The following is a 26313-nucleotide window of genomic DNA, read 5'->3' as shown; positions in this document are numbered from 1 at the left end:
CCATCTGTCTGAAGTTCAGCTTAAAGTGACACTAAACTCTGCTTTAAACAAATATATTCTATTCAAATATATATGCTTAGCTCATAAAAGCGCCTTCTATTGCTCTCTGCCTCTTTCATATTTTATTTTTTTCTTCCTGCTGTCATCTGACTCAGTATTAGAGGGTGGCTGTGTTCATTCTCCATGGCCCCACTGTATGTACAAAAGTAGTCACCCTCTCTTTCTCACTCCTAAGATGGACTAAGATGCGTAGTGTGTATAGAGCAGTGCACACAAACCCAACTAACCTGCAATGCTTGTTTCAAACCAACAGAAGAGAGGGGGAACAGAAGATGTTTGGGAGCTCACAGAGAACGTTAAAAGGAGGCGGGAAAACAAAGTAAAACATGATTTCATTAAAATTGTTCACAGGACCATTAAGTAGTTGGTGTGTATGTGTTATCTTAAAAAATAAGGTTATCATTTAGTGTCGCTTTAAAGGTAAACATTCAGACTTTTTTTGTTTAACTTGCGTAGTTGCTCATTAAAATGTTACAAATTTTCTTGAGTTACTTTTGTACAACCATTCTGGTACTGCTGGGTCTCTTCTGAATGTATTTGGTGGTTAAAATGTCTCTGCTAATCTCATAAAGGTGATTTATTAAATAGTGACATGATTTAGGCATTTTGATAAATGTGTACAATAAAAGTTGGCATACGTAAGATATAGCCACACATCAGTACAACTGCAAATCTAAATCTATTTAATTTACAACATTGCCTAAAGTCTGATTCACGAAAGTCCTTGTAAACCCTAACTGAATGACATTTAGCTAGAATCTTGTATATCAAACAATTGCCCTTCTTTTATTCAGAATATATGTGCTTTAATTTGTGTTTCATCTATTGCTGCATCTCTTTCAACCTCTTTGTAGCCATTTTTTCTATGCATGCACTCCAGAGATGGCTCAATGGAATTTCTTTTAATTGTTTTTTACTTTGTTTATGACATTTATAGTAACAAAAACATACATCAAGTCCTCTAATCCAACCCTTCTGCAAGGAAGTGCATCACCTCACCACCCAAGTCACAACACACTCTAGATTATTCCCCAAAACAATTCCTGCTGCATTACTCCTCAATTCCAAAAAAACAAATTTTCGCTCCCTAGCCAAGCATATGGTAAATGCAGCCAAATAGTACATACCATTCCGACGTAGAGCTCCCGTCCCCCCAACTATAAAGGAATGACTCCAACGTAATAAAAGAACAGCGGAAATGGAGGAGCTCGCTCATAAAGCAAAAGAGACTCTATCCAAATTCAACAAGCTTTGGTCCTGCATTTTACCACAACGGACGCATACTCCAAGCTCTTGGCCTAACTAGATGCACATCATCTCTGGCTCCTTCAGGCGGAGGAGAAAGGAAACCTTACCTCCCTTCCCCTGTTCCCCTCTCTACGCCCTTCCCTATCTCCATGGGTAAAATTACCTTACCCTTTGTAAGATCTAACTTCTGATCCCGCTTTCCTCCACTTATAACAATAAGAAAATCAAGAAAATCAAGACATCACACACTCACGAGTTTAAAACATCAACCAACCTTGGGTAGAATAAGGAACCATACCTGAAGGTGATGATTAGCTATGCCCCCACCCGGACACATTTTGTTCCCAATAGGGGTGTCCGGATAGACTGGAGGCATGTCTGATGTCACCAATGGGCAGTGGATCAACCTACCTTTACCGCTTTTGCAATAACTATGTTGACTATGTTAAGTTGCACTCATATGTACCGATCTGTGTAAGAACAGAAATCGGACAAAACTCTTTTTGAATGTTTGAAAGATTTTAATTATTTTTTTCTGAAAAATCTTCAATAAAAATATGTTTGAATAAAAAGAAAAAACAAAAAAATTAGGAGAAAAAAGGGAAAATACTAAAACATATCATTCAATATCCATGTTTCTTATTACTTAACTAGTTCCAGACTTTAGACAAGCTACACATGCCCACAAAAAGGTAATCCCTGTACACAGGACATGTGTAACAGGTTCAGTCGTTCTGCCCTGCTGCCAGGACCCCCTTCCCAGTACACAGCAATTCTCGGCTTTGATTAATCAAAGCCAGAGTTGCTGTATACAAAAAATCTGTTTGTCAGCAACATCAACAATGTTCAGACACTAAATAGAAACTAATAAAATAATATAGTTACTTTTGCATCTATTCTGTTCATTCATTATCTGCAGATCAAAGGGATGAATTTCAATGTGCAGATTATGTCAGTTAAAGCAACTGACAAGTGCATTTTTTTAAATGTTCTTCTGTTTAACCCCTAATTAACCTTTACTTTACTCTAATTAGCTCCAAACAACTAATTTTTTCATTCATCATCAAACCATTGTTGCAAGAAAATATTCACAAAAAGAAAGCCTTGTTGCTCCTTAAAAAACAATATATGTATTACCTTGTTTATGTAGTGACAAAGTTATCACTGAATAGACAGGTCAACAACAGAATTGTAAAAACGACTCTATTCCAGAGGGGGTTAACAAGTGTGAGAGGGGAAGTGGTTAAACAAACATATATATTTCTATACATGCCTGCATATCCCTCCTCCCCATTCTATATAATATAAATACTATTATTACTAAACGTCTAAGATCATTTAATTTTAAACCCTATTTAAAGTGGAGTTCCACCCATAAATATAACATTACATCAGTAGTTTTAAAAAAATGTCATTAGTCCTTTCCGATTTTTTTTTTTTTTTTTTAGATGCCTTCAAAATGTTGTTGCTAGGCAGAATAGTTAATCTTCCCACTTCCTGCACCTAGGTGCTTAATGCTTCCTAACCTACACCGCACAGACTCCTGGGAATGTAGTGGGTGTAACTTTCCAGGAGTCTGTGCACTGCCCAGTCTCAAAGAATCATGTGACTTGGACAGCACAGGTGCTGAAACCTGATCTGACACTGCTTGTGCAGCACTGAGCATGTGCGAGATTTGCAAGGCTGAATTTCAGGAAGTCATACAGTCTGGCTTCATGATGCACACAAGATGGCCCCAGTCAATTTCTATTTTATAAAGTGTCTAAATGCTGTAACAACCTAACAAAACGGACCTTAGTTTACAGACTAACTTTACTAGAATACATTAAGCTTGTGTATTACAGGGGTATTTATATTTAAAAAGTGAAATTGTGGCCGGAACTCCGCTTTAAACTACCCATGGCATTACTTACGGTGGGTTTTCTGATTGTGACAACAGTGGACCATGTCAGCATAATGAGCCACTTTTAGTCACTTTTGCAAACCATATGACAAAGTTTGACAATACAAGAGCACTAATGTGAGACAGGGAAAGAGCATTGTCGTCTATATCAAGGGAAGCCTAAACAGGGATCTTCATGGTAGATATAATTTCAATGAAAGTTGTAGATTTAAAATACCTTTTGAAATTACTTTATGCTTTAACGCTTAGATGAGATTGGGTTATCCTTTAACAGTACTATACTCTAACAGTAATAAAAAAAGAAGAAAGTCCTTGAATACCCTTTCCAGAGTTGGAATATATATAATTATAGTCCATTGCTACAAGTTTTACTTCCAACGAGAAGATTACTTGAATCTGTAATCATTGATGGAGAGGATTCTGGGCCGAAGAAGACACAACTCTCCGGGCAAAGCTTTACCAATAAAAGTAAGAGTATATTCAACACATAATTTTCTTCGCTGGTCAAACTTTTGCTTTATTACAGCCAGGGCCCTGCTGATTCCTCCTGCTGCTTTATTGCATTGTTGGTTTACTATTTTTTATAAATAATCATATAAAATTCCATAACACTGCTCCTTCTCTAATCACTGCAATACACAGAAGAGCGGAGCCATAAATCTTAATGTCTGATTTAAAAAAGAGTTATGTGATACTACAAACAAATGTATGCCCCACTCTATTTGTATGAGCTTATTTAATAAAAAGCCGGCTGGCAATAAAAGCAGACTGCTAATGCTTTGCAAGCAGGCTCCTCTGCCCCTCATGGGTTGTTTGTTTTGCTATGCAATTGTGAAACATGCAAACCTTGGCTAAATACAGATTAAAGGACAACTATTGCACAATTGGCACTTCTTATGTATTTACTCTCCCTTTGTGCTGACATACTACACAATGATTTACACTGATTACAACTCACATATGTAAATATGCTGTTATAATAAAAAATGCTCACTCATGTCCAACTCTGTATTTTTTTTCTTTGATCTGTTATTTTGCTTTAGTAGTTATACTGGTCTGACTAGTGGCTGTGACAGCAAAAGGGATCCTAAGAACAAGCCAAGCAGTGATGTTGGATCCAGGGCCCCTCCTGTTATTTAGTAATTAATTAATCAACACAGGTGTGCCCATTTATTGAATGGCATAGAATTCTAAAGTCACAGTGGCACAGCTGAGTGGGGTACAGAATGGGGCTGTCTGGAGTATGCAGAGTAAAGTACAGTCAATATACACTCATGCACCCCTATACACTCAGCACATGCCCCCATCTTATCTCACAGCTCACATGCTGTCACTTGTCATGATGCAGGTACATATGTACATCCTGGCCAGCAGCCTTCATTTACCCCTGACATCCTTACAACATGAAGCTCAACTCGCTTCCTGCACATTACTTTCCTGCCCCTATCAGTGCTGGCCCAGTACATACTAAACTCTCACTTCTTGTGTTGTATCCTTCATACAATGGGTTTCTTTTCTTAAACCATTGTTTGAGGTGCATTGGTGGGAGAATCGTCATGTGGCTCCATGGGGGTCTTAATCTGCTGTTAATATCCCTTCCAAATACAGAAATAAAGCATGCTCTACACACTCTGTGTACAGTCATGTGATGGAAAAATCTCACTTTTTTAGTATTCATTGGATATAAAGAGAGGAATATGTTTACCAGGCTTCAGTTTACTCCCGAACCTCGTTTTTATTTATTTTGTTTTTTGTAAAAAAAAATGCATTCATCGAAAATCTAAATTAATTAAGGTCGAATCTGTCATTGAAGGCTTATGGTGTTTGTCGAATGTTCAAAGAAGATTCAACGGAATCTTTAAAAAAAAGATTTGACGGAGCAATGAAACAGTACGATGCCGCAATCGTACATTTCCGGTCGAATGTTCCGCCTACAAGCTATAGAAGAATTCTAATGTTGTATGACTAATAATAATTATATGTATTAATTATTATTACTAGTCAACCAACATTAGAATTCTTCTATAGCCTATGGGCAGAGCATTTCACCATAAATGTCCGCTTGCTGCGATCGTATGTTTTTAGCTACTTCATCGAATCTTCATGTCTCTCTATGTCGAATCTTTTCTCTCTATGTCAAATCTTTTCTCTCTATGTCGACTCTTCTTCATGTCTTTATAATGTTAATGTAGAATAATATTGGACTAATAGAGTAAAGGTTAGGCACATTCGACCGCAACTAAAACGCAAATAAAGCATTTGTTTATGTCGGATCTGTCGGTTTTCATGTTCTGTGCTTTCGTTATCGTTTGTTAAAACGATAATGAAAATACCTGAAATTCGAACGAAAATGCATTCAGACGAAAACGAAGCTTTAAAGGAAGTTGTCTGTTTCTGCTTCACAAATCAATAGAAAGCATAGTTTTTCCAAGGCAGAAGCTGCATTGCCCTGCTACACGGCTAGATGCAACAATTGATCAGAGTGCATCCAAGGACAGGCGCCTCTGCTATTGGTTAATATTTATTGTTTAAAAGGAATGTCCATGATGTGTCTGACAGTTAAAACTGCATTAAAAGAAAATTCTCGGCTTTACATTGCATGATATACAACACAGTCAGGGAGTCAAACATCACATATCCTTCAGGGTCTGACAGATTCACCCCATATAGCATTCAGCATTCATGGATCACTTGTTATTCCTGACAAGAGTTGTAAGCATCAGATCCGTAATCCGATCCGCCATGCCCGCAACCCAAGGGTTTCCCACGGTCTAAAACTGTAATGCATTTGCTTCCCACTCGGACGAACCATCTCCCCAACAAACTTTCCGGGGGAGTCAGGCTCCTTCCTCAGCATGGAAGTCTCCCATATCCCCCCAACTCAGCAATGGTCCACCGAGGATAAAAAGAAAACATCAAAACCCAACAATGCCAGGGTTGAGATCTGGCAAGTAAAGAAAACAATACAAAAAGTAAAAAGAAAAAGGTAAAGAAGAAAGAAAGGGAAAGACGAAAGAGATGCAAGAGGAAGGGAGCTACGGCACCATTACCAGAAGAGCTATCCCCAGTATGTATGGTTACCTGGGGTCATTCGTTAGATATCCAATCCAAGGGTCCCATACTTTATGAAATTGTTTCATTCTGTCTTGTACCATGGCCATTAGCCTCTCGTTTAACATGAGCCACGACAGTTTATGCCTCAGCTGATCGAATGGCAGGGCAGCAGATCTCCAGTTCCTGGCTATAGTTATTTTAGCCGAAATAAAGATAAATGTAAGAAGCCGCCTTTGGGACCTGGAGGCCTCCAGCACCTCGTCACCCAGCAGCGCATGTTTTGCCAACTTTTTCAGGTTAACCTGGGTAAGGGTATAAATAAGGTTATACACCCTGATCCAAAATCTCCTGACTCCAGGACAGGTCCATCAGATATGATAGGTGGAACCCTGCTGGCCACAGCCTCTAAAACACTTTGGAGAGGCACCAGGAACAAAAGTAGCCAACCTGGCCGGTACCATATACCATCGCAATAAAACCTTATAGTTAGCCTCTATAATAGAAGTATTAATAAGCGATCGAGAGGCAGTCTCCGATATCTTAAGCTATTCTTCAAGATCTCTTTCCCATTGAATAATATAACTTAATTTTTTTGGAACATACATCAAAATCGTATAAATGGCTGAGATGTGACCTCGAATTTTATCATATTGGCTACATAAATATTCCATAGGTGTTAGCGTTAGTAGGTGGCCCTTACGAGCTATGATTCAGTTACATAATTTATAAGGTTGAAAAAAGACACACGTCCATCCAGTTCAACCTATTTGTGTGTTCAATGCATGTGTATGATTAAGCAGTTGTAGCATACCTTGGAAGAGATGCCGGAGTTCTGTCTCGAACACCCAGATTCTTGGCAGTATTCTGAACTCGTGCTCCCTACAATGGGTGAAAAAACATTGGTGAAGGTTACATTTAGCACACATTTACATTCTTAATATCATATTAATACAATCTCTATACAATCTCCTTTAAATTAGCTAAAACTATGTAATATGAGGGTCTACCCAAAAGTGGTTGTAAAGTCAGAAGGTTCTTTATCTTAATGCATTCTATTATGTGCAGCAGCCTCCCTCAGCCCCCCCCCCTATACCTACCTGAGCCAATCTCGATCCAGCAGTGTTGCAGGAGACACTGGGCTGCCGAGACTCTCCCCCTTCATTGGCTGGGATGGCAGCGCAGCGTCATTGGCTCCTGCTGCTGTCAATCAAATTCAGTGAGCCAACGAGGAGAGTGAGGGGGTGGGGCTGGGTCACAGCTCCGTGTCTGAATAGACACAGGGAGCTGTGGCTCAGCTTGGGTGCCCCCATAGCAAGCTGCTTGCTGTGGGGGCACTCGACAGGAGGGAGGGGCCAGGAGAGCCGAAGAGGCACCCGAGAAGAGGAGGATTGGGCTGCTCTGTGCAAATCCACTGCAGAGAGCAGCTAAGTATAACATGTTTGTTATTTAAAAAACTAAAAATTAGACTTTACAATTATTTTAATAGTCCCTTTAAGTCCCTTTTATGTATCCAGATAGGCAGACCCTTAGCCCTTGGTCACACTGAACACAACATTGAAATTGTGCTGTTAGAATGCAATGGTGTTGATTTACTAAAACTGGAGCTTGCAGGAGCTGGTGCATCCCTGCATAGAAATTCAGATTTTAATTTTTTTTTCTTTGTCAAAGCTTGATTGCACAAGCTGAAGTTAGAAGCCGATTGGCTACTAAGCTGGTCCAGATTTTGCACTCTTAAGGAGTAAACCAACCCGAATGTATCAACCAGAGATGATGATGCTAGGATTTGTCAGTGTTTTTTTTTCATGCAGCCTGCTTTACTCTACATAGTTGCTGGAAGGAAATTGTACAATCAAATTGCAATGTGTATGGTCAGCCGATAAGGTCTCCTACTTTTATTTTTCATGTATTATGTATGTTAGATAATCAGGAAGCAGCAGTTAGACCACAATTGCAAAATTTGCCTTTCTGATAACTGTATGTGATCATGTAACAATGGAGTTATACCATATACTGTATGAATGCTTATTTTCCTTCATTTAGATTTTTCCCTGCACTTGCATGCAGATCGAGCTGTGCAGCAAAAATGATAGGGGTTTGGAAAATCATGCCGGAGCGCATGAGCAGTTTTAGCACCAATTTTCTTTTTTCTTTTTTTTACAAGGATTTAAACATAAGAATATAAAGACAACAACTTTAAACACCCTTGCTATAATTTGTGTCAAAGCACACCTCTGTCACTTTTGCTGGGTAACTTAGTCCGCATGTAAAAGTAGAGAGAAATCTGAATAAAGTCATGTGAAATAAAACAAAAGGAATTATTATAATGGATAGTTTTATTAAATATATAACAGAGGAACTTCATTTTAATCATCAAAAAAAAATGAAGATTCTCTTTATAAAGCTAATAAATATGTAAAGTAAAAAAATTAAAAACAAGCACTATTAAAACTGCTGTAGACTCGCAAATTAAATGAGATATTTACTGTGAACTGCTGATGCAATTTTTGTGTATACTTTAGTGTTTTAAAATGGAACTAAAGGAACAAATACTCACCTAAGCTCCAACGGTCTGATGCCTGATCCCTCGCTGGCACCTTCTCCCCTGGTTTTTCCAAGTACCGGTCTTCAGTCGTTTTGATGCACGGGAGTGCTGTCTACAAGGCACACTGACAACGTGCTTGAAAGTAAATTAAGCTGTGCATGCGCAGCTCATTGTTTATTCTGCAGGGGATTGCAAACAGGCAGGTAGGTGTTTTTTATTGCATAAAATCATTGCAGGTCTCTTCTGAAATAAAGACTGTCCAGTCCCCTTTAAATGCTCATATCCCAATGGCCATTTGCAGTAGGCACAGTGAATTATTTCTCCCCTTCTTGCATATCTTTGCTGCTCCCCACAATGATACCCTGGCAGATCCTGAACCTGCACACTCACACTTTTTTTTACATGTTCCCATAGTTAAAAAAAGGCTTTCTACTATGATTCTGCAAAATATCGCAGGATATTGAAGCTTACTCCCGAGATCTCCCTGGAAGGCAGTAATAACACAGCCTTCCCAGGAGGCAGCTGGAGGCACTGATTGGTCACCAGTTTCTAAGAAAAGGAGGAAGTAAAATGTATAAAAAGTTCACAAAGGAAACTTTTATTTTATATAGATCAGCGGGCAGAGGGTCAGGCATCTGTGGTTTATAGTTTAGGAAAAGTCGGTTTTTATACAATTTCCAGAGCGCAGTCTTTTCTGTTCTGCTAGTTGTGCTTTATAAAGGCAAACTGAAAGGTTGGGAACTCCTGAGGAAGAAATTGCTGCCTTCGATATATACCAAACAAGGGAGTTCTTTACAGATTTATAAACCTATAAAGAAAAGTGGGACGATGAGGAGCCACTAACAGCATGCACACTAATGGTTTAAGAATTCCTGTTGCTGTAGAGAAACTAAAATACATAGCATTGGTATAACTACTCTAAAGCCTATCGCTATATATTAGCTTCCATGTTAGGCAATAACTGCTGTGGCTCATGATGATGATTGGTAATTGTAACATGGAGGAGGTTAATGTACTCACTACTTCATTAGTGATCAGTGAAAATGTATTAACCCCTTTGTGCTGCATTAGTGGTAGTGTTTTTTTAAACCCCCTTCATGCTGCAGCATGAAAGGGGTTAATTAACACTTATGGTACCACTGTCACTAATGCAGCACAAAGGGGTTAATTAATTGCCACTGGTCACTAATGCATCAGTAATTACATTAACCCCCTCCATGCTGCATATTACAATTACCATTGTAACTGAATTAACCCCCTCCAAAGTGCTAAGGCAGTGTTGTGTTAAGGCAGTTAAGTGATCACTCACTTGCAGTGCACATGGGCTCTGGCTACAGGTAGGCAGCATCTTGACTTCAATCCCACGCTCATGGCCTCTGAATCATGATGTCACACCAGCCGGCACTAGGGAGTTCCTGTCGGGTGGAGATCACTCCTCCTGTCTGGGAAGTGACTGCTTAGAAAGGCAGGAGTACACTGGGCACACTCGCACCGCTCTACTGCAGCTCTGCCAATAGTATCACCGCGGTCTGCACCCTCATATCGACGCCACTGCCTGGGCCCCTCTAAATGAACTGATGGGGCTGATTGAATATATCTTAGGCCACCTTGGAGCCGCAAGGAGCCAGGGAATCAGAAATAAGGTCCCTGCAGCTGCATTTAGATGATGCCTCTCCAAACTTAAATCTGGTGAGGTGGCGGAGGGTGAAATCCTCCCCTGGCTGCTTGCATGCGTTTTGGTGTCAATGGGATGTTGGGTTCAATGTTGGGTGAAAGCGCAATCATAAAGGTGGCTCGAGAGGACCGTGCAGGAGAAGAGAACCACCCAAAATACAGAAATAGAAAATATGAAGGGCCAGATTCACAGAAAAAGTACGCCGGAATATCTGCTGATACTCCGGCGTACTTTCAAATTTGCCGCGTCGTATCTTTATTTGTAATTCACAAACAAAGATACAACGGCATTTGGCTAAGATCCGACAGGCGTACGGCTTCGTACGCCTTCGGATCTTAGGATGCAATACTTCGGCGACCACTGGGTGGAGTTTGCGTCGTTTTCTGCGTCTGGTATGTAAATTAGCTGTTTACGGCGATCCACGAAGGTACGCGCGTTCGTCGCTAGTCAGTTTTTCCCGTCGTAAAGTTGCGATTGCTATTTAGGTGGTGTAATATTAGACAGCCCATGTTAAAGTATGGCCGTCGTTCCCGCGTCGAATTTCAAATTAATTTTTTTTCGTAAGTCGTCCGGGAATACGAAAGGACGTAACGCACATCGCCGTTCAAAACATTACGTCGGGGCAACGTCATTTCGCGCAAAGCACGGCGGGAAATTTCAAAACGGAGCATGCGCAGCACGTTCAGCGCGGGAAGGCGCCTAATTTAAATGGTACACGCCCCATTTGAATTAGGCGGGCTTGCGCCGGACGGCTTTAAGCTACGCCGCCGCAAGTTTACACGCAAGTGCTTTGTGAATCAAGCACTTACGCTGAAAACTTGCGGCGGAGTAACGTAAACGGGATACGTTACGCCGCCACAAAGGTATGTGAATATGGCCGGAGATTTTAACCGGAAATTACATGAGATGACAGATGGAAAATATAAGGATAACCACAAACATAGTGATGAAGTGTACATGTATGCTACTGTATTATTTTTGAAGAGTTTAATAACACTTAATAAGCAGGAAAACTTTAAAATAGCTACTAAATACATGTTAGCCAAAGTTCTCTTACTCTGGGTCTGACATGCCAGTGACTCTACTTTTGCTTGAGGCTAAAAAAATTGAAGTGTGAGATGGAGAGTCATGCCACTGCCTAAGCGTCAATCAGTACCTCTGCCTGAGTAGAAGATGTTTAGTGCTTCTGACACAAACAACAAATTGTTAGGCTTCTCTGGTTTAAAGCATAGCTAAACCGAAGCACAAAAATTTAATATATTGCGGCGTACCAGTTTTTAAATGTCGTGGCTGCATTTGTTTTCTGCTTTCAGACTGTTTTCCATTTTTTCACCTGTAAGGTCCTATAATCCTGTGAATAACAAACCTCCTGTCTTGGGTTGGCTACGCTCACTCCTCACTGTAGACATGTGTAATTCATTTTGGTCCAAATGGAAATTCAGCCGAATTTTTGGGGATTCGGATGTATTCCAATTCCTGAATGAAATAGTAACAAATTTTGTTTAATTTTGTTATGTTTATTTGTTTTCTAACGAATTCCAAATTTTCAGAATGATTCAAATCTGTCAAAAAAATTATCAATCGATTTAAAATCTGTGTGAAGAATAGCTGGTTAAGGAATGGGTCAGCAAGCCACCCGCCATGTCCTTAACAACTGATGACTTATGAACTGTCAGCGGGCTTCCCCAAGAATTCCAGCAATAGAAAATTCAGAAAAAAAAAACAGCCTTCAATTTGGTATGGATTGTAGGGGGAATCTCGCCATGGTTAGTGACATCACAAGGGTCACTCCTTAGCTATTCAGGAGATGTCAAAGGGAGGAGCAGGTAGTCAGCTAAGAGCCTTCGACAAGACCAGAGTTTTGTTTTATTTTCTCAGGTCCAGCTGTGTGGTGGGTGGCGTGATTGACGATGAATCTACATAGGGGGGCATTGCTTTTGATTTTTTAATAAAGAAATAGTCAAAAACTTGTGTAGTGTCTTTATTTACCTTTTTACACTTTTTTGGTGAATAGGTAGGGGTACTATGTACCTCATACTTATTCACATGGGGGAGGTGGGATCTGGGGACCCCCTTGTGCACATCTCCATAAAAACACCATCCCCACCGTGAAAAATTGTGGTGGCAGCATTATGTTGTAGGCATGCTTTTCACCAGCAGGGATAGGGAAGCTGGTCAGAGTTGATGGAAAGATGGATGGAGCCAAATACAGGGCAATTTTAGAAGAAAACCTGTTAGAGTCTGCAAAAGACTTGAGACTGGGGCAGATGTTCACCTTCCAGCAGGACAACGACCCTAAACATACAGCCAGAGATACAATGGAATAGTTTAGATCAGGGGTGCCAAACTGGCGGCCCTCCAGCTGTTCCGAAACTACAAGTCCCATCATGCCTCTGCCTGTTGGAGTCATGCTTGTAACTGTTAGCCTTGCAATGCCTCATGGGACTTGTAGTTTTGCAACAGCTGGAGGGCCGCCAGTTTGACACCCCTGGTTTAGATCAAAGCATATTTTCAGACCTAATGGAGAATCTGTGGCAAAACTTGAAAATTGCTGTTTACAGGCGCTCTTCATCCAATCTGACAGAGCTTGAGCTATTTTGCAAAGCAGAATGGGCAAAAATGTCACTCTCTAAATGTACAAACCTGGTAGAGACATACACAAAAAGACTTGTAGCTGTAATTACAGCAAAGGGTGGTTCTACAAAGTATTGACTCAAGGGGGCTAAATACAAATGTACACCACGCTTTTCACATATTTGTTTGTAAAACATTTTGAAAACCATTTATCATTTTCCTTCCACTTCGCGTTGGTCTATCACATAAAATACAAATAAAATACATTTAAGTTTTTGGATGTAACATGACAAAATGTGGAACATTTCAAGGGTATGAATACTTTTTCAAGGCACTGTATTTGCCCAGATGACCTTTGTTCATAGGCAAAAACTGAGGGAAAATTACAATAGTCATGTGGCAGAAAGTGGGAAAAATTTGGAGTTGTCACTAGAAAAGGAAGGGAGGGGAAATCTTCGGGACACTTATTCTGATAACAACCGTGTAATTGGGGATCTAATTAACTTTGGAGATATCTTCTTATTTCCTGTTTTGATTTTAAACAGGAAGTGGAGAGAAATCTTCCCATCAGTCTTCTTGGAGGTGTGTTTGAGGTCGTTTTGATTTCGGAATACTGCCCTGCAGCTCAGTCTCCGAAAGGAGGGGATTATGCTCTGATTCAGTATGTCACAGTACATGTTGGCATTCATGGTTAATTCAATGAAGTGTAGCTCCCCAGTGCCGGCAGCACCCATGCAGCCCCAGACCATGACACTCCCACCATCATTCTTGACTGTAGGCAGGGCACACTTGTCTTTGCACTCCTCACCTGGTTGCCACCACACATGCTTGAAACCAAATAAGTTTATCTTGGTCTCATAAGACCACAGGACATGGTTCCAGTAATGCATGTCCTTAGTCTGCTTGTCTTCAGCAAACTGTTTGCAGGCTTTTTTGTGCATCATCCTTAAAATAAGCTTCCTTCTGGGACAACAGCCATGCAGAGCAATTTGATGCAAAGTGTGGCTCATGGTCTGAGAACTGACAGGCTGTCCCCCCCACCACTTCAACGTCTGCAGCAATGCTGGCAGCACTCATATATCTATTTCCAAAGACAACCTCTGAATATGACGCTGAGCACATTCAACTTCTTTGATCAACCATGGTGAGGCCTGTTCTCAGTGTATATAATCTTTATGTAGAAGAACAATTCTTTTTTTCAGATCCCCAGAGAGTTCTTTGCCATGAGGTACCATGTTGAACTTCCAGTGACCAGTATGAGAGCGTGAGAGCGATAACACCATATGTAACACACCTGCTCCCCAGTCATACCTGAGACCTTGTAACACTAATGAATTACATGACACAGAGGAGGGAAAATGGCTAATTTGGTCCAATTTGGACATTTTCACTTAGGGGTATACTCAATTGTATTGCCAGTGGTTTAGACATTAATGGCTGTGTGTTGAGTTATTTTGAGAGGACAGCAAATTTACACTGTTATACAAGCTGTACACTCACTACTTTACATTGTAGCAAAGTGTCATTTCTCCAGTGTTGTCACATGAAAAGATATAATAAAATATTTTCAAAAATGTGAGGGGTGTACTCACTTTTGTGAGATACTGTAGCTTATAATTAAAATTTACTGACAGCTTGAAATCAAGAAACCTGTCTATCTTCCCTACTTGACTCCTTCTCAGAATTGAACTACCTGAGTGTATGCGCACTTTAAAGGAGTTTACCATTGCCAGCTGCTTTCATTCCAACTATAATCAACAAATGTCACCTCCTATTTTTCACATTGAGGTGTTGTGTTGTATATCAGTGCTGCTGATCCTCTACAGCAACTATATGTCGAAGTGCATGTGCTCTACATGGACTACATCTCTTTGCTCTGAGTGGGCTTCTAATGGTGGAAACAATGGAATGTTCCCAACATTTAATGGCATTGCTGCTTGTAGTTTCCATCTAGAGCACAAATAGTAGAATGGGCACAACTGGGAGAGTTTTCAGCCAATAATATGAAGTGCCCAAGCATGGCAGGATCACCTGATAGTCTTTTAATGAAGGTGCAGATATAAAACATTGCAAATGGCGTATGAAATTAAATTAATGTGTTGAAGCTCAAAGATTTTTCAGATTGTATCCACTTTAATCAACTGATCCAAAATAGGACGCTTATTCAATATTGCTGTGCAAAATGTCCTAACCCAGTCTAATAATTAGATTCTACCATTCTAGAGTCACTTCAGTGCTATAGATAAAATACACTTTCCTCCTTCCCTATTGATTAAGCCTACCTGGGTTTTGTGTGATATTCCTGCCATTTGTAGTATTGTAAAAATTTTAGCCTGCAACACCTAGACTGTGAAATAGCGTTTAATTCGCAATATGAAAAATATCACTGCAGAAATTTTTTATTCTTAGCTAACCATTTAAATTGAGCTCACTAAAATATAAACAAATACAAAACCAAGCTAAAACCATTTCTAAAAAGGCCGAAACTCTATTGCTTTTGAAATAGATTTACTCAAGTGCATTATGAACAAAGCCAAGACTATTGATTAAATCATCAGTGCTAACAGACATTGCCAAAAATTGCATTAGTGGTGTATCCATTACAATAAGTGCTGATGTCAACAGGATGTCTTTTCCAGAGATTCTGGAGCTGTTTTCCACTATAAATCACTTAAATGTCCAATTAAATTGCAGAGAGACAACTCTACCACTGGAATTGTGCTTAGGAAAATAGTTAATTGGATGCTAAATGATTATTCAAAATATCAAAAATCAATTGTCTTAGAGTAATCTGTAGCTGCTGTTGAACCATTCAAAAATATAGTAGGTAAAATATGTTTTCAAGGATACACACAAAATCAGTTCCAGTCTGTACATATTCCTTGTTAGATCTGGACAGGAAAGGTATACCTCTCCTGATTATTTGGTCATTGGTTCTATCACTTCCCCATCTATACCTGTATCAATGCTCTGGTTCTTTTAAAAGACACCATTATTATGAGCCTTAAATTATTTTCTATAGAGTCATATACCCTTATCCTGAAACATGTTTGAACTCTGAGTGCTGCAAAAATTACACCTAGTTCAGCTTGGAGTGACCATGTCACTAAAGCCTAGTACACATGTGTACGAATGTCGATATTCGGCCTGTGTGTACTGCAAACATTCCGTCAGAAGCCGGCCATTCAGCAGGCTTCTGTTGAAGGGGCATGATCGAAAAAAGGTCTTGCCATTGGCTCCCAATCAGCACTCTCAGCCAATGGTCCGTCCCCTCTGTCAGAACACAAGAGAACAGCAGGGGAGATTGCTGTACTAACATTGCATATGTAGCAATAACCCTCAAAGGAGCTGCTGAGTATTTCGGGCAGCATGTTACCTCCATATCTTCGCCGTCCAGAGTAGTAGAAGAGAATTGAAAAAGTTCAATGTTAAAACTCCTTTTTCTAAGATTTATTTGCAGAACTTGGTAAGGAAAGAAGAAGTTGTTGATGGGGTGGAAGGGTAAACAAGTAGATAGGTTTAGGTGCATAATCTCAATTCGGAAACTCTCCTGCTTCCAGCAAACAGTTCTCGTCACCACTCTAGCCAGAGAGGGTATTGCTCACCCAGATAAGTACAGTCTCTGCCACAGACCTTCCTTTACGATGAGACACTTTCAGACCTGAATCCCCTTAACACAGGATTCAGCACCTGGATCTCTCCAGATTCACTTCTGTAGAACTCAGATCTGACAGACAATCACTATCAAACCTCTCAGTGTATGGTGCATCCTTTGATGAAGTTTCCAGGCCTCCTCCCAAGATACCAGCCTCTTGCATGGTCCTCTCCAGGATAGGTCCTCCCCTGGCTTTCTTCATCAAGTGGCTTTGTCCCTCCAGGACAGACAGCACAGGATCACCTTGAAAGCGCAAGCCCCAGTCTGACTACTGGGCCTACTTAGACAGATCACAACCCGGACCGTGGTCCCGGAGCCAGGATTTCAGGAACACGCACCCCCTGGCCAGGTGGACCACAAGGTAGTGGGACGACAGACCGACGACCCGGTCCAGTGGCGTCTGTTCCTTAAGTACCCCTCCCCAGCATGCACAGCGGGACGATCACCCTCACTGATTGGGTGCCAAGGGGGACACCCAATACACCCTTACTCTGCTGCTGCCACCCTTGGCCTGGAGTGGTAATAACACCCCCAGGCGAACATTCGTGGTTACTCCCAGCACAGCCATGGCTGAAACAGAGGAAAAATGTAGTCAAAATTACACATGCCCGTGTTAATTAACACTCAGACCCCCTATAAATTTAAAGCAGCGCCTGCCCAACAGGAGCAGTCCGCTACACATAGTACAGCAGCTTCGACCTGAGATGTCAGGTTTTTTTTTCGTTCAGCCTGCTAGATTGAAAGAAAGAAACTAGTAGTCTGTACCAGGCCTAAAACATTTATGTAAAATAAAGTGATTAATGTAAAGGCATTTAATACTCCCACTGCCCACGCCACCAGTCTCTGCTGTAGAGAAACTGCTAGTTGAAGATTCTTCAGAATATGGCACCCCCAGGGATATTGGATTTTTTCTCCTCCCCTGCATTCAGATCCACCGACCCATGTAAACTTACTGTGTCCTGCAATGATGCAGGGGCTGGTAGGAGGGACCACTAAGCATGAAGAGGGACCAGGAGTACAATTCTCCCAGAAGTATTGAATTCAGTTTCAGCTGGTGGTTTCTCTTGACTACAGCAGAAAGTGGAACATTTTCTAATAGTTGCAGCTTGTTTTTTTTTTAAACAGAGTGCTATAGCACAGATATTATGGCATGCAGTGTAAATATAAACTTTGGCAGAGGAAATGGTAATGCAGAAATTGAATATCCTTTCATGGTTTTGGTGGCACCTTCATAGTGTGGAGTCAAGTGCAATATTTAATTCTGCTACTAGATCTCCCCATATTTCTGTAGATGGTGGTAGATTGCCGTTTTTAATGAAGTCCAGCCAGGGGATTCTAGGCCAATGTTTCTCAACTCCAGTCGTCGAGTACCAACAGTTCATGTTTTTAGGATTTCCCTTAGATGAAACAGCTGTGGTAATTAATAAGGCAGTAAAATGATCAAATCACCTGTGCAAAATAATGGAAAGCCTGAAAACTTAGCCTGTTGGGGGTACTTGAGGACTGAAGTTGAGAAACATTGTTCTAGGCAACAAGCCTGTCACTCTTGGTTGTTTACTGTGTAATATAAATAGTAAGGTGGTAGGAACTTTGAGAGAGTTACTGATGGGAAGAGAGAGGTGCTAATAGAGACTATGTGAGTAACCAGAGCTTGCAAGCTTGTAGCTTCCCTTTCAGGGACCTGGACTATTTACCAAGTGGGAATGACTAGGTTAAGTGAAAGTTATTGTTACCTAAGAAATTCCATTTTGTGGGGAATAAATCTGGATTTTTTTCAGCCATGTACTATGGAACCATGTTATCTGTGGACTGTTATTTATCAAATTCCTGCATAGTAGAGAAGTGTTAAATGAGGATGTGGACTAAGTCTCTTTATTCCTATGGGACTGAGGGTAAGCCTAGTCATAGGGAGCAACGACTGGGTTGGTTAGGAAACTGCTGGTGGCCAGGAGATGAAAGTTTGGCCAGCCTGGCAGTGGTGACAAATCCCTCATCTGGACCACTAGTCCTGTAGTCTGTGACCCCAGTATTATTTTGGTTAGGTGTTTGGTGCGCCCGCCAATAGAACGAGCCTTCAATCATAGAATTTGATAACTCTGTACAAATATGTTGTGCCAAGCACATATGAGTTTTCTGACAGGCCTGTAGGCTGAGACGAATGAGCCAAAACAGTGGGAGAGGTTACCAATGTAACTTGCTGCAAACTGTACATCAGGAGCCGGCACGGGAACTGAATAAACAACCGGCCACATGGGAATGGAAAGGGGCACTACAGGTGCTGACAGAAAGCAACACTTCTCCATGACTTTACAGACCAGAAAGTTAGGAATCATTAATGGGTTCAGTGGAGTAGTCTTCTTACCTGCTTTCTCATGACATCTGTAGCTTGCATGATGTAACGGGGAGGCAGCCCATGACTTCGGGCAAGGATAAGAGCCTGTTCAAGAGTGACACTCAAAGTGCATCTGCAGGAAAACACAAAAATTATCTGAATAGAGCTTAAATACAAGTTACAAAGAAAGGGCATCAGAATAACGTTTATCATTAGTTGTGGATCCTGCTAGTAAGGTAGAGGTTAAATGAAAGCAAGGTCAGCTGGACACATCAAAACAAGGAAAGGGGCGCCTCTGAGTATGAATCATAACATTTTTTTTATTAAACAACAATATCCACTCACATGGAGGAAAGAAGAGTTGATTTCCATTCTGTTTCTGCTCTCCAAGCCTCGCTCTGGCCCCGCTTACACGGCCGTGTTCTTCCCCACTCTACGGTAGCCAGACGAGCATTGTGAAGCCGCAGCATGGCCAGCCTGAAGCTCTGAGGTCCATTCTTTCCCACCTACCATTCTGGAACCCATATCTTTGTCTAAATAGACCCCCACTGGACTGTGATATGTGAAGCCTGGATCACTGAAGCAATAAAGCCCTGTGCCCAGCCATCCCACCCTATCCTGCCCGGATTTGATGTTATTTGATGCAGTACCAGCCCAACTGGATCTGCTGTGACTTGCAGTCCCATCTCCTCAGCCCAGCATACGGACCTGAAATCAACTCTTCTTTCCTCCATGTGAGTGGATATTGTTGTTTGATAAAATGTTTTTAGATACATACTCAGAGGCGCCCCATTCCTTGTTTTTATTCTAGCCTACTGTAACCCCCTTTTGGTTTTCTTGGTGACCGCCCAGACTGACCAACTGCCATATCTGCTTACGTGTGTATATATGTCCTCATATACACATCCTTTTATCCCTGCCTTATGATTATTGGGTACTACACATTGAGGTATCTGTGACATTGCACCTTTTTTACTTGTTTAAAGCTGGACACATCAAGACAATTAGTAATCAAATAAGGCGCATACCCCACATTCAATTTCAGCCTTTTTCATTTGGTATCTCCCTTTTGCACTTGTTTTAGCTCAAGTCTTTGCCAATTGAATTTCATATACTGTTCGGAGCCCTATGGAACTGCCTTAATTACCCTACCTTGGTTATAGTGTTACTATGCCAGCATCTGCTGCAGTGCTACAGGTGCTATTACAAATGTATTTATACTTATTTAAGTAATATTGTACAACAGTTTTCATTGTAGCTTAAAGAGTTAAAAATCTTAAATACAGTCCCACACAGTAAATTAACCTATTGTGTTTTGTTTCCTAATTTGCGAGAAGGTGTATAATCTCCATGCATTCCATTTTCATAATGTGATGTGGGAAAGGAAGACCTCAGAATTTCAAGGCAAGAGTTCACAGCTGCCATAATTGCCTAGTAAAATAAAATGATGCTCAACAGCTTCAACCTGCTCTGTGCAGTGGTGGAGGAGCCTGGATTCACATTTTTGTGGGTCCCTCGCCGATGCTCCTGGCCCCTCCCTCCTGTTGAGTGCCCCCACAGCAAGTAGCTTGCTATTCGAGAACCCGAGCGAGCCGCAGCTCCATGTGTCCATTCAAAAACGTAGCCGTGGTTCGGCCCCACCTGCTCTCTCTCCTGATTGGCTAACTGACTTTGATTGACAGCATCAGAAGCCAATGGCACCACTGCTGTGTCCCAGCCAATCAGGAGGGAGAGTCCCGGACTGCCGAGGCATTTGTGTAGATCGCTGAATAAAGATGGGGCTTAGGTAAGTATTAGGGGGGCTGAGGGGGGCTGCTGCACTTTTTTTGGGGGGGGGGATAGCTATTGGAGAAAAAATAATACAGCGTATATAATTGTGGCACAAGTCATATTGTAATTGAATGTTATTAAAAAAATCCTTTCCTTTTCAGTCTGCAGCCGCTGTCATTTTCAGAAAATGCAATGCAATATGGCTACCTGGAGAAGTTCTGTACACAGAATGTGTACTGAACACACTCCAGAAACATAATTTCCTGCTTGTGTGATTGGCTCACAGATTTTCCCAGAAGTCTGTACTAAGATACAAGTCAGATTTCAGGCATCCCCTGCAAGAAAAATGTAATTTTTGGTAAGATACTCCGAATAGGAACACGTCTAAAGGGATGCAGGCCCAGCAGCTTTACTCATTAGTGCTCTGCAGCTGCTGCAGCTGATTGATAATTATGAAACCACTCCCATTAGACTCACTTGGCACAGGGGCACAGAGGAACAAACAGGAGTTTCTTCAGAATAACAAATGCTAGAAATCTGCAACAAAGTTTCTTAGAATCCTTGCAATATACATAGATCATCCAGATGGAAATGTTTTTTTCAACAAAAGTGGAGTTACACTTTAAGTTTTGACAAGAAAACCTGGAAGTTGATTGGTTTCTAAGCAGAAAACACCTGATTTCGAATACTCTCCAGCTTTAGTAAATAAACCCCAATGCTACCCAATGACAGGAAAAAATAAAAATAAATAAAAATATTAGGAATAAGAGAACAGCAAGAATATAAAAATCACACTTTTATAAGGCCAATTTTCAATGTTTGTAGACCATGCTTCTGTTTGCCAAAACCCTATTTAAATATGTATATAACAACGGATATAAGGTATTAAGATGTCAAGGAGATTATATATATATATATATATATATATATATATATATATATATATATATATATATATATATATATATATATATATATATATAGTTATATTATGCATGGAAATGCTTTTAGACATTTTCAACTGACTGTCCTAATTAAATTAAACGTGTCTATATTAGTTATTTAGATTGTACACATGTCTGCATAGCTGTAGCTGAGGTGAAAGAAGAACATATCATGACATCTACTGAAATCAATTAAATTAAACTTCCCTGTGCTCCTAGGGCACAAAACACTATCATTTCCCCAAAGAGTAAACAAAATAAAAGGTTTAAAGAACAACGACGTCCAGTAATTCCTAACAGTCAATTAGAAATCAGCTTTTATTAATTTAACTAAACTGCTGAAAGTGAATATTTGATTAGCTATGGTAATGTAAAACATACACTGTTTAACCCCTTGTGTGTAGAACTAAGTTCCAAGATGAATGGGTTTAACTACACTGGCTCAAAAATAGTAAGCCACGCTTGAGCTGAGGAATGACCACGTTAACCATGCAGGTATTTTGCTTTGTGGCAGTTCCCCTTTAAAGCTGAACACCAGGCAGATACATAAAGACAATGCAGCCTTCTATTCATTAATAAATCATTAAATGATAAATGCAACTAGTATAAATACATGACTTTGACTTGGTATCCGCCTCTTGCAATCCTTTATACAGTATTCAGAATGGCAGAGGATGGGGCAAGGCTGGGAGCCAGCTAGATGTGCTGCATATACTGTATATGTTTCGGCAAGGAACATGCTAATGAGAGGAGAAAACACAGGGACAACCTCATCAGTCTGCTGCCGTTCATTTACTGTCCAATTGGAGAGCTGGAGGTTAAAAGCAGAGGTTCACCCAAAAGTGAGCCTCCGCTTTTCGGAACCCTTCCCCCCTCCAGTGTCACATTTGACACCTTTCAGGGGGGAGGGGGTGCAGGAATTTGCACCACTTCCTGGTATAGACTCCTACCGGAGTCCCGCCCCTCCGCGTCACTCCAACCCCCCCCCCGTTGTGTTCTGGGAAATCACACGGCTCCCAGAAAACAGCGGGGACCAGTGCGAACAGCGCAGCGAGACTCGCGCATGCGCAGTAGGGACAGTGAAGCCGCATCGCTTCACTTCCCGATTCCCTCACTGAGGATGTCGGCGGGGGAAACCGGTAGCTCGGCTTTGGCTGCCGACGTCGCGGGCGACCTGGACAGGTAAGTGTCCATTTTTTAAAAGTCAGCAGCTGCTGTATTTGTAGCTGCTGGCTTTTAAAAAAAAAGTTTAGGTGAACCTCCGCTTTAAGAGAGAAGATCACTGTATTCTGCCATCTGTCAGATTTCACTATGTGATGGGACAGTGTAAATCTCATTAGTTTAACCCCTTCACACCAAAGGGTAAAACAAATGTTAAAGCGGATGTGCCATGGGAACAAAATATTAAAAGTCAGCAGCTACAAATACTGCAGCTGCTGACTTTTAATATTAGGACACTTACCTGTCCTGGAGTCCAGCGCCGATCGCAGCAGAGCACGAGCGATCGCTCGTCACTCTGCTGCTCCCCCCGCCATCCACGCTGAGGGAACCAGGAAGTGAAGCGCTGCGGCTTCACTGCCCGGTTCCCTACGGCGCATGCGCGAGTCGCGCTGCGCCCGCCGATTGGCTCACACGCTGTGTGCTGGGAGCCGAGTGTTCCCAGCACACAACGGGCGACAGACGGGATGTGACGGAATGCCCGTCTTTCGCCCGTATCGTGTGGCCGGAAGTGGGTGCAAATACCTGTCTTTAGACAGGTGTCTGCACCCCCCTCCCCCCTGAAAGGTGTCAAATGTGACACCGGAGGGGGGGAGGGTTCCGATCAGCGGGACTCCACTTTAGGGTGGAGGACCGCTTTAATGTCTAAGCCCAAATTTGCAACTTTGACATGTGTTAGTAAAACCATACATATCATCACAACTACTTTGTGCACCCAGATGGATTATACATTGTTTTTCTTGCTACTGCCATAACCTATTACTAAAGAACAACCCCAAATAAATGATCCTGCTCTTGATGATGGCAGTGATACCACATATGTGTATGTTAGTTGTGGTTAGTACCCGTAGTACAGCCCAGAAACAATAGTGTGCATTTTACCTAAAACACTGACACAGAAAAATAATTCTGTCCAAAAAAAAACACTGACCCTGGCCCGGATTCAGAAAGAAGATACACTGAATTAACATAAAACACGCCCACTTCTTCCTATTTTGAATTAGGCGGGCTTACGCCGGCCCTCATACGCTACGCCGCCGTAACTTAGGGTGCAGGTTCTTTCTGAATACAGAACCTGCCTCACTAGGTTACGGCGGCGTATCGTATCTGAGATACGCTATGCCCGCACAAAGTAACGCCAGGCTTTCTGAATCTGGGCCGTAGTTTGCACTTGTAGTGCAAAGTGGATTTGCCTTTCTTAAATAACTCCCAATGTACAGTATCTGTCTCATCCATTCACAGGGACAGAAAACACAGGGGTGGGCTTCACAGTGACTGATCACTGTGATAGCCAACCAGAGGCTATCACAGCGATCAGGTGACCCGGAATTGGACGTTCCGGGTCCCAATCGTTAGAACAGTGAGACCCAGTCTCTGTGTTGGGGGGGGGGGCGCAGTACGGCCACCCCCATCATAAAAGGAGATACGCAAATATGCTGCACCACTGAAAAAAGCCTATTTGCATACGGTCGCCATGAAGGGGTTAAAGACAGAAATACAAATCCTTGGTTTATTAATCAGTTATCTTATATGCATCTCATCTATGTGTTTAACTGTTTGCCTGGGGTTACAGCTCTAAAGAATTCTCTGCTGAAGACACTAGATTATAATTTGCTACCGATGCACTTCTAGTACCGCACTTTCACTTTTTAGCTGACATTCCAAAGACCATTTTAAAATTCCGCCAAAGAAAATACACACAAATAACATCTTCTTTTTCACCTTTAATAGTTCTTTTTAACAGAAGGACCTTTAATAGTTCTTTGCTTACCGAATATACTGTTTATATATTGCATACATAGAACTTATGAGACAGAGCTGCAGCATTGTAAATCAAACCTTCTTGTAGTGGTTTTCATTTTATACCATTTTGCTTTTACATTATATAGTGAATCCAATACATGATTCAGTCTAAGCTGGGAAAGACTTGGACAGGTTCTAATAAGACTGAATCACGAAGGTCTGCGGCATCTGGGCTCTAATAGCTGATGTAAAAAATACAAGATGACGGATGGAAAGTGAATTGGGACCAACTAGTCTCTGACGACATTTGGTGTAATAAATGGCATGGCTCAAACCAGGAAGAGGAGCTGTCAAAGATGACGACTGCTAGCATTTACTAATATAATTGCAGTGGTGCAACTACAGGACCTCCGACTCACTGCAGAACATGGTCTGTTAACATACAAACACTAACCTAACAGTAAAAATATTACTCAGGCTAAATAACTAATGAAGAAAACCTGAATTATATTGATCAGATTATAATAAAGCACTAATAACTGGCATAATATACTACCACACTAGTATTTGACCTCTTCTAATGATCAGTATCTTTTGTACTGTACATGCACTAAATAGAAAATGGTAACACACACAACATGCATTGCGGTGCCATTCATTACGAATGGTGCTCCAACACACTAAAGCCTCGTACACACGATCAGTCCATCCGATGAGAACGGACCGATGGACCGTTTTCACCGGTTAACCGATGAAGCTGACTGATGGTCCGTCGCGCCTACACACCATTGGTTAAAAAAACAATTGTGTCAGAACGCGGTGACGTAAAACACAACGACGTGCTGAAAAAAACGAAGTTTAATGCTTCCAAGCATGCGTCGACTTGATTCTGACCATGCCTGGATTTTTAACCAATGGTTGTGCCTACTAACAATCGTTTTTTTCCCATCCGTTAGGAATCCATCGGCTAAATTTAAAGCAAGTTGGCTTTTTTTTAACCGATGGTTAAATAACCTATGGGGCCCACACACGATCGGTTTTGACCGCTGAAAACGGTCCATCAGACCGTTGTCCTCTGGTTAACCTATCGTGTGTACAAGGCCTACGGCAACAAACTTATATTATAGCGAGCTGCAATACATGGAAACATGTGTGCACCATCCTTTGTCTTGGAAAGCCAATTAATTTTTAATGGGGTAATTTAGTGCCCTGCAAAGATGTAAATGGAACCTAATAGATACCTCCAGATATTCAAATAATCATGTCATAACTTGTCAAACTGTTCTGGGATTGTATCTCTGATGTTAAAGTGAGATCAGTGATTTATTTATTTTTTGTTCTATCTGCAAGTCAAATGAACAAATAAATAGTGTATAAAACTGACATGCCACAAATTATCAGGCTGTACTCACTCAGCTATTAATATTATAATAAATATTTTATACAGATTAGTTATAATGTATACCCTTTTCATGTTTCTAAATATAAAGAGCACTTAGAAGCTACCTAAACATTTTTTTTATCTTGCTCCGAGGTCAGTAGCTCATCATATGGGTTTCAGGAATTATAATTATAGGCCCAGATTCTCAAAAAAG

The 26313-nt window shown here is 41.1% G+C and overlaps 1 protein-coding gene across 1 annotated transcript in view; it reads right to left on the bottom strand.

Annotated features, from left to right (window-relative positions):
- PREX2 (phosphatidylinositol-3,4,5-trisphosphate dependent Rac exchange factor 2) overlaps nt 1-26313 on the bottom strand; it is a 370987-nt gene that overhangs the window by 13132 nt on the left and 331542 nt on the right. Inside the window, exons 38-39 of the mRNA XM_040354370.1 lie at nt 19074-19176; nt 7077-7144 (exon numbers count right to left, since the gene is read on the bottom strand). Coding sequence (XP_040210304.1) covers nt 7077-7144; nt 19074-19176 — 171 coding nt within the window. The remainder of the gene's footprint in view (nt 1-7076; nt 7145-19073; nt 19177-26313) is intronic.

This window comes from Rana temporaria, chromosome 5 (genome assembly GCF_905171775.1).
Source record: "Rana temporaria chromosome 5, aRanTem1.1, whole genome shotgun sequence".
NCBI lineage: Eukaryota > Metazoa > Chordata > Amphibia > Anura > Ranidae > Rana > Rana temporaria.
This window is presented reverse-complemented; position numbering and strand designations above follow the sequence as displayed.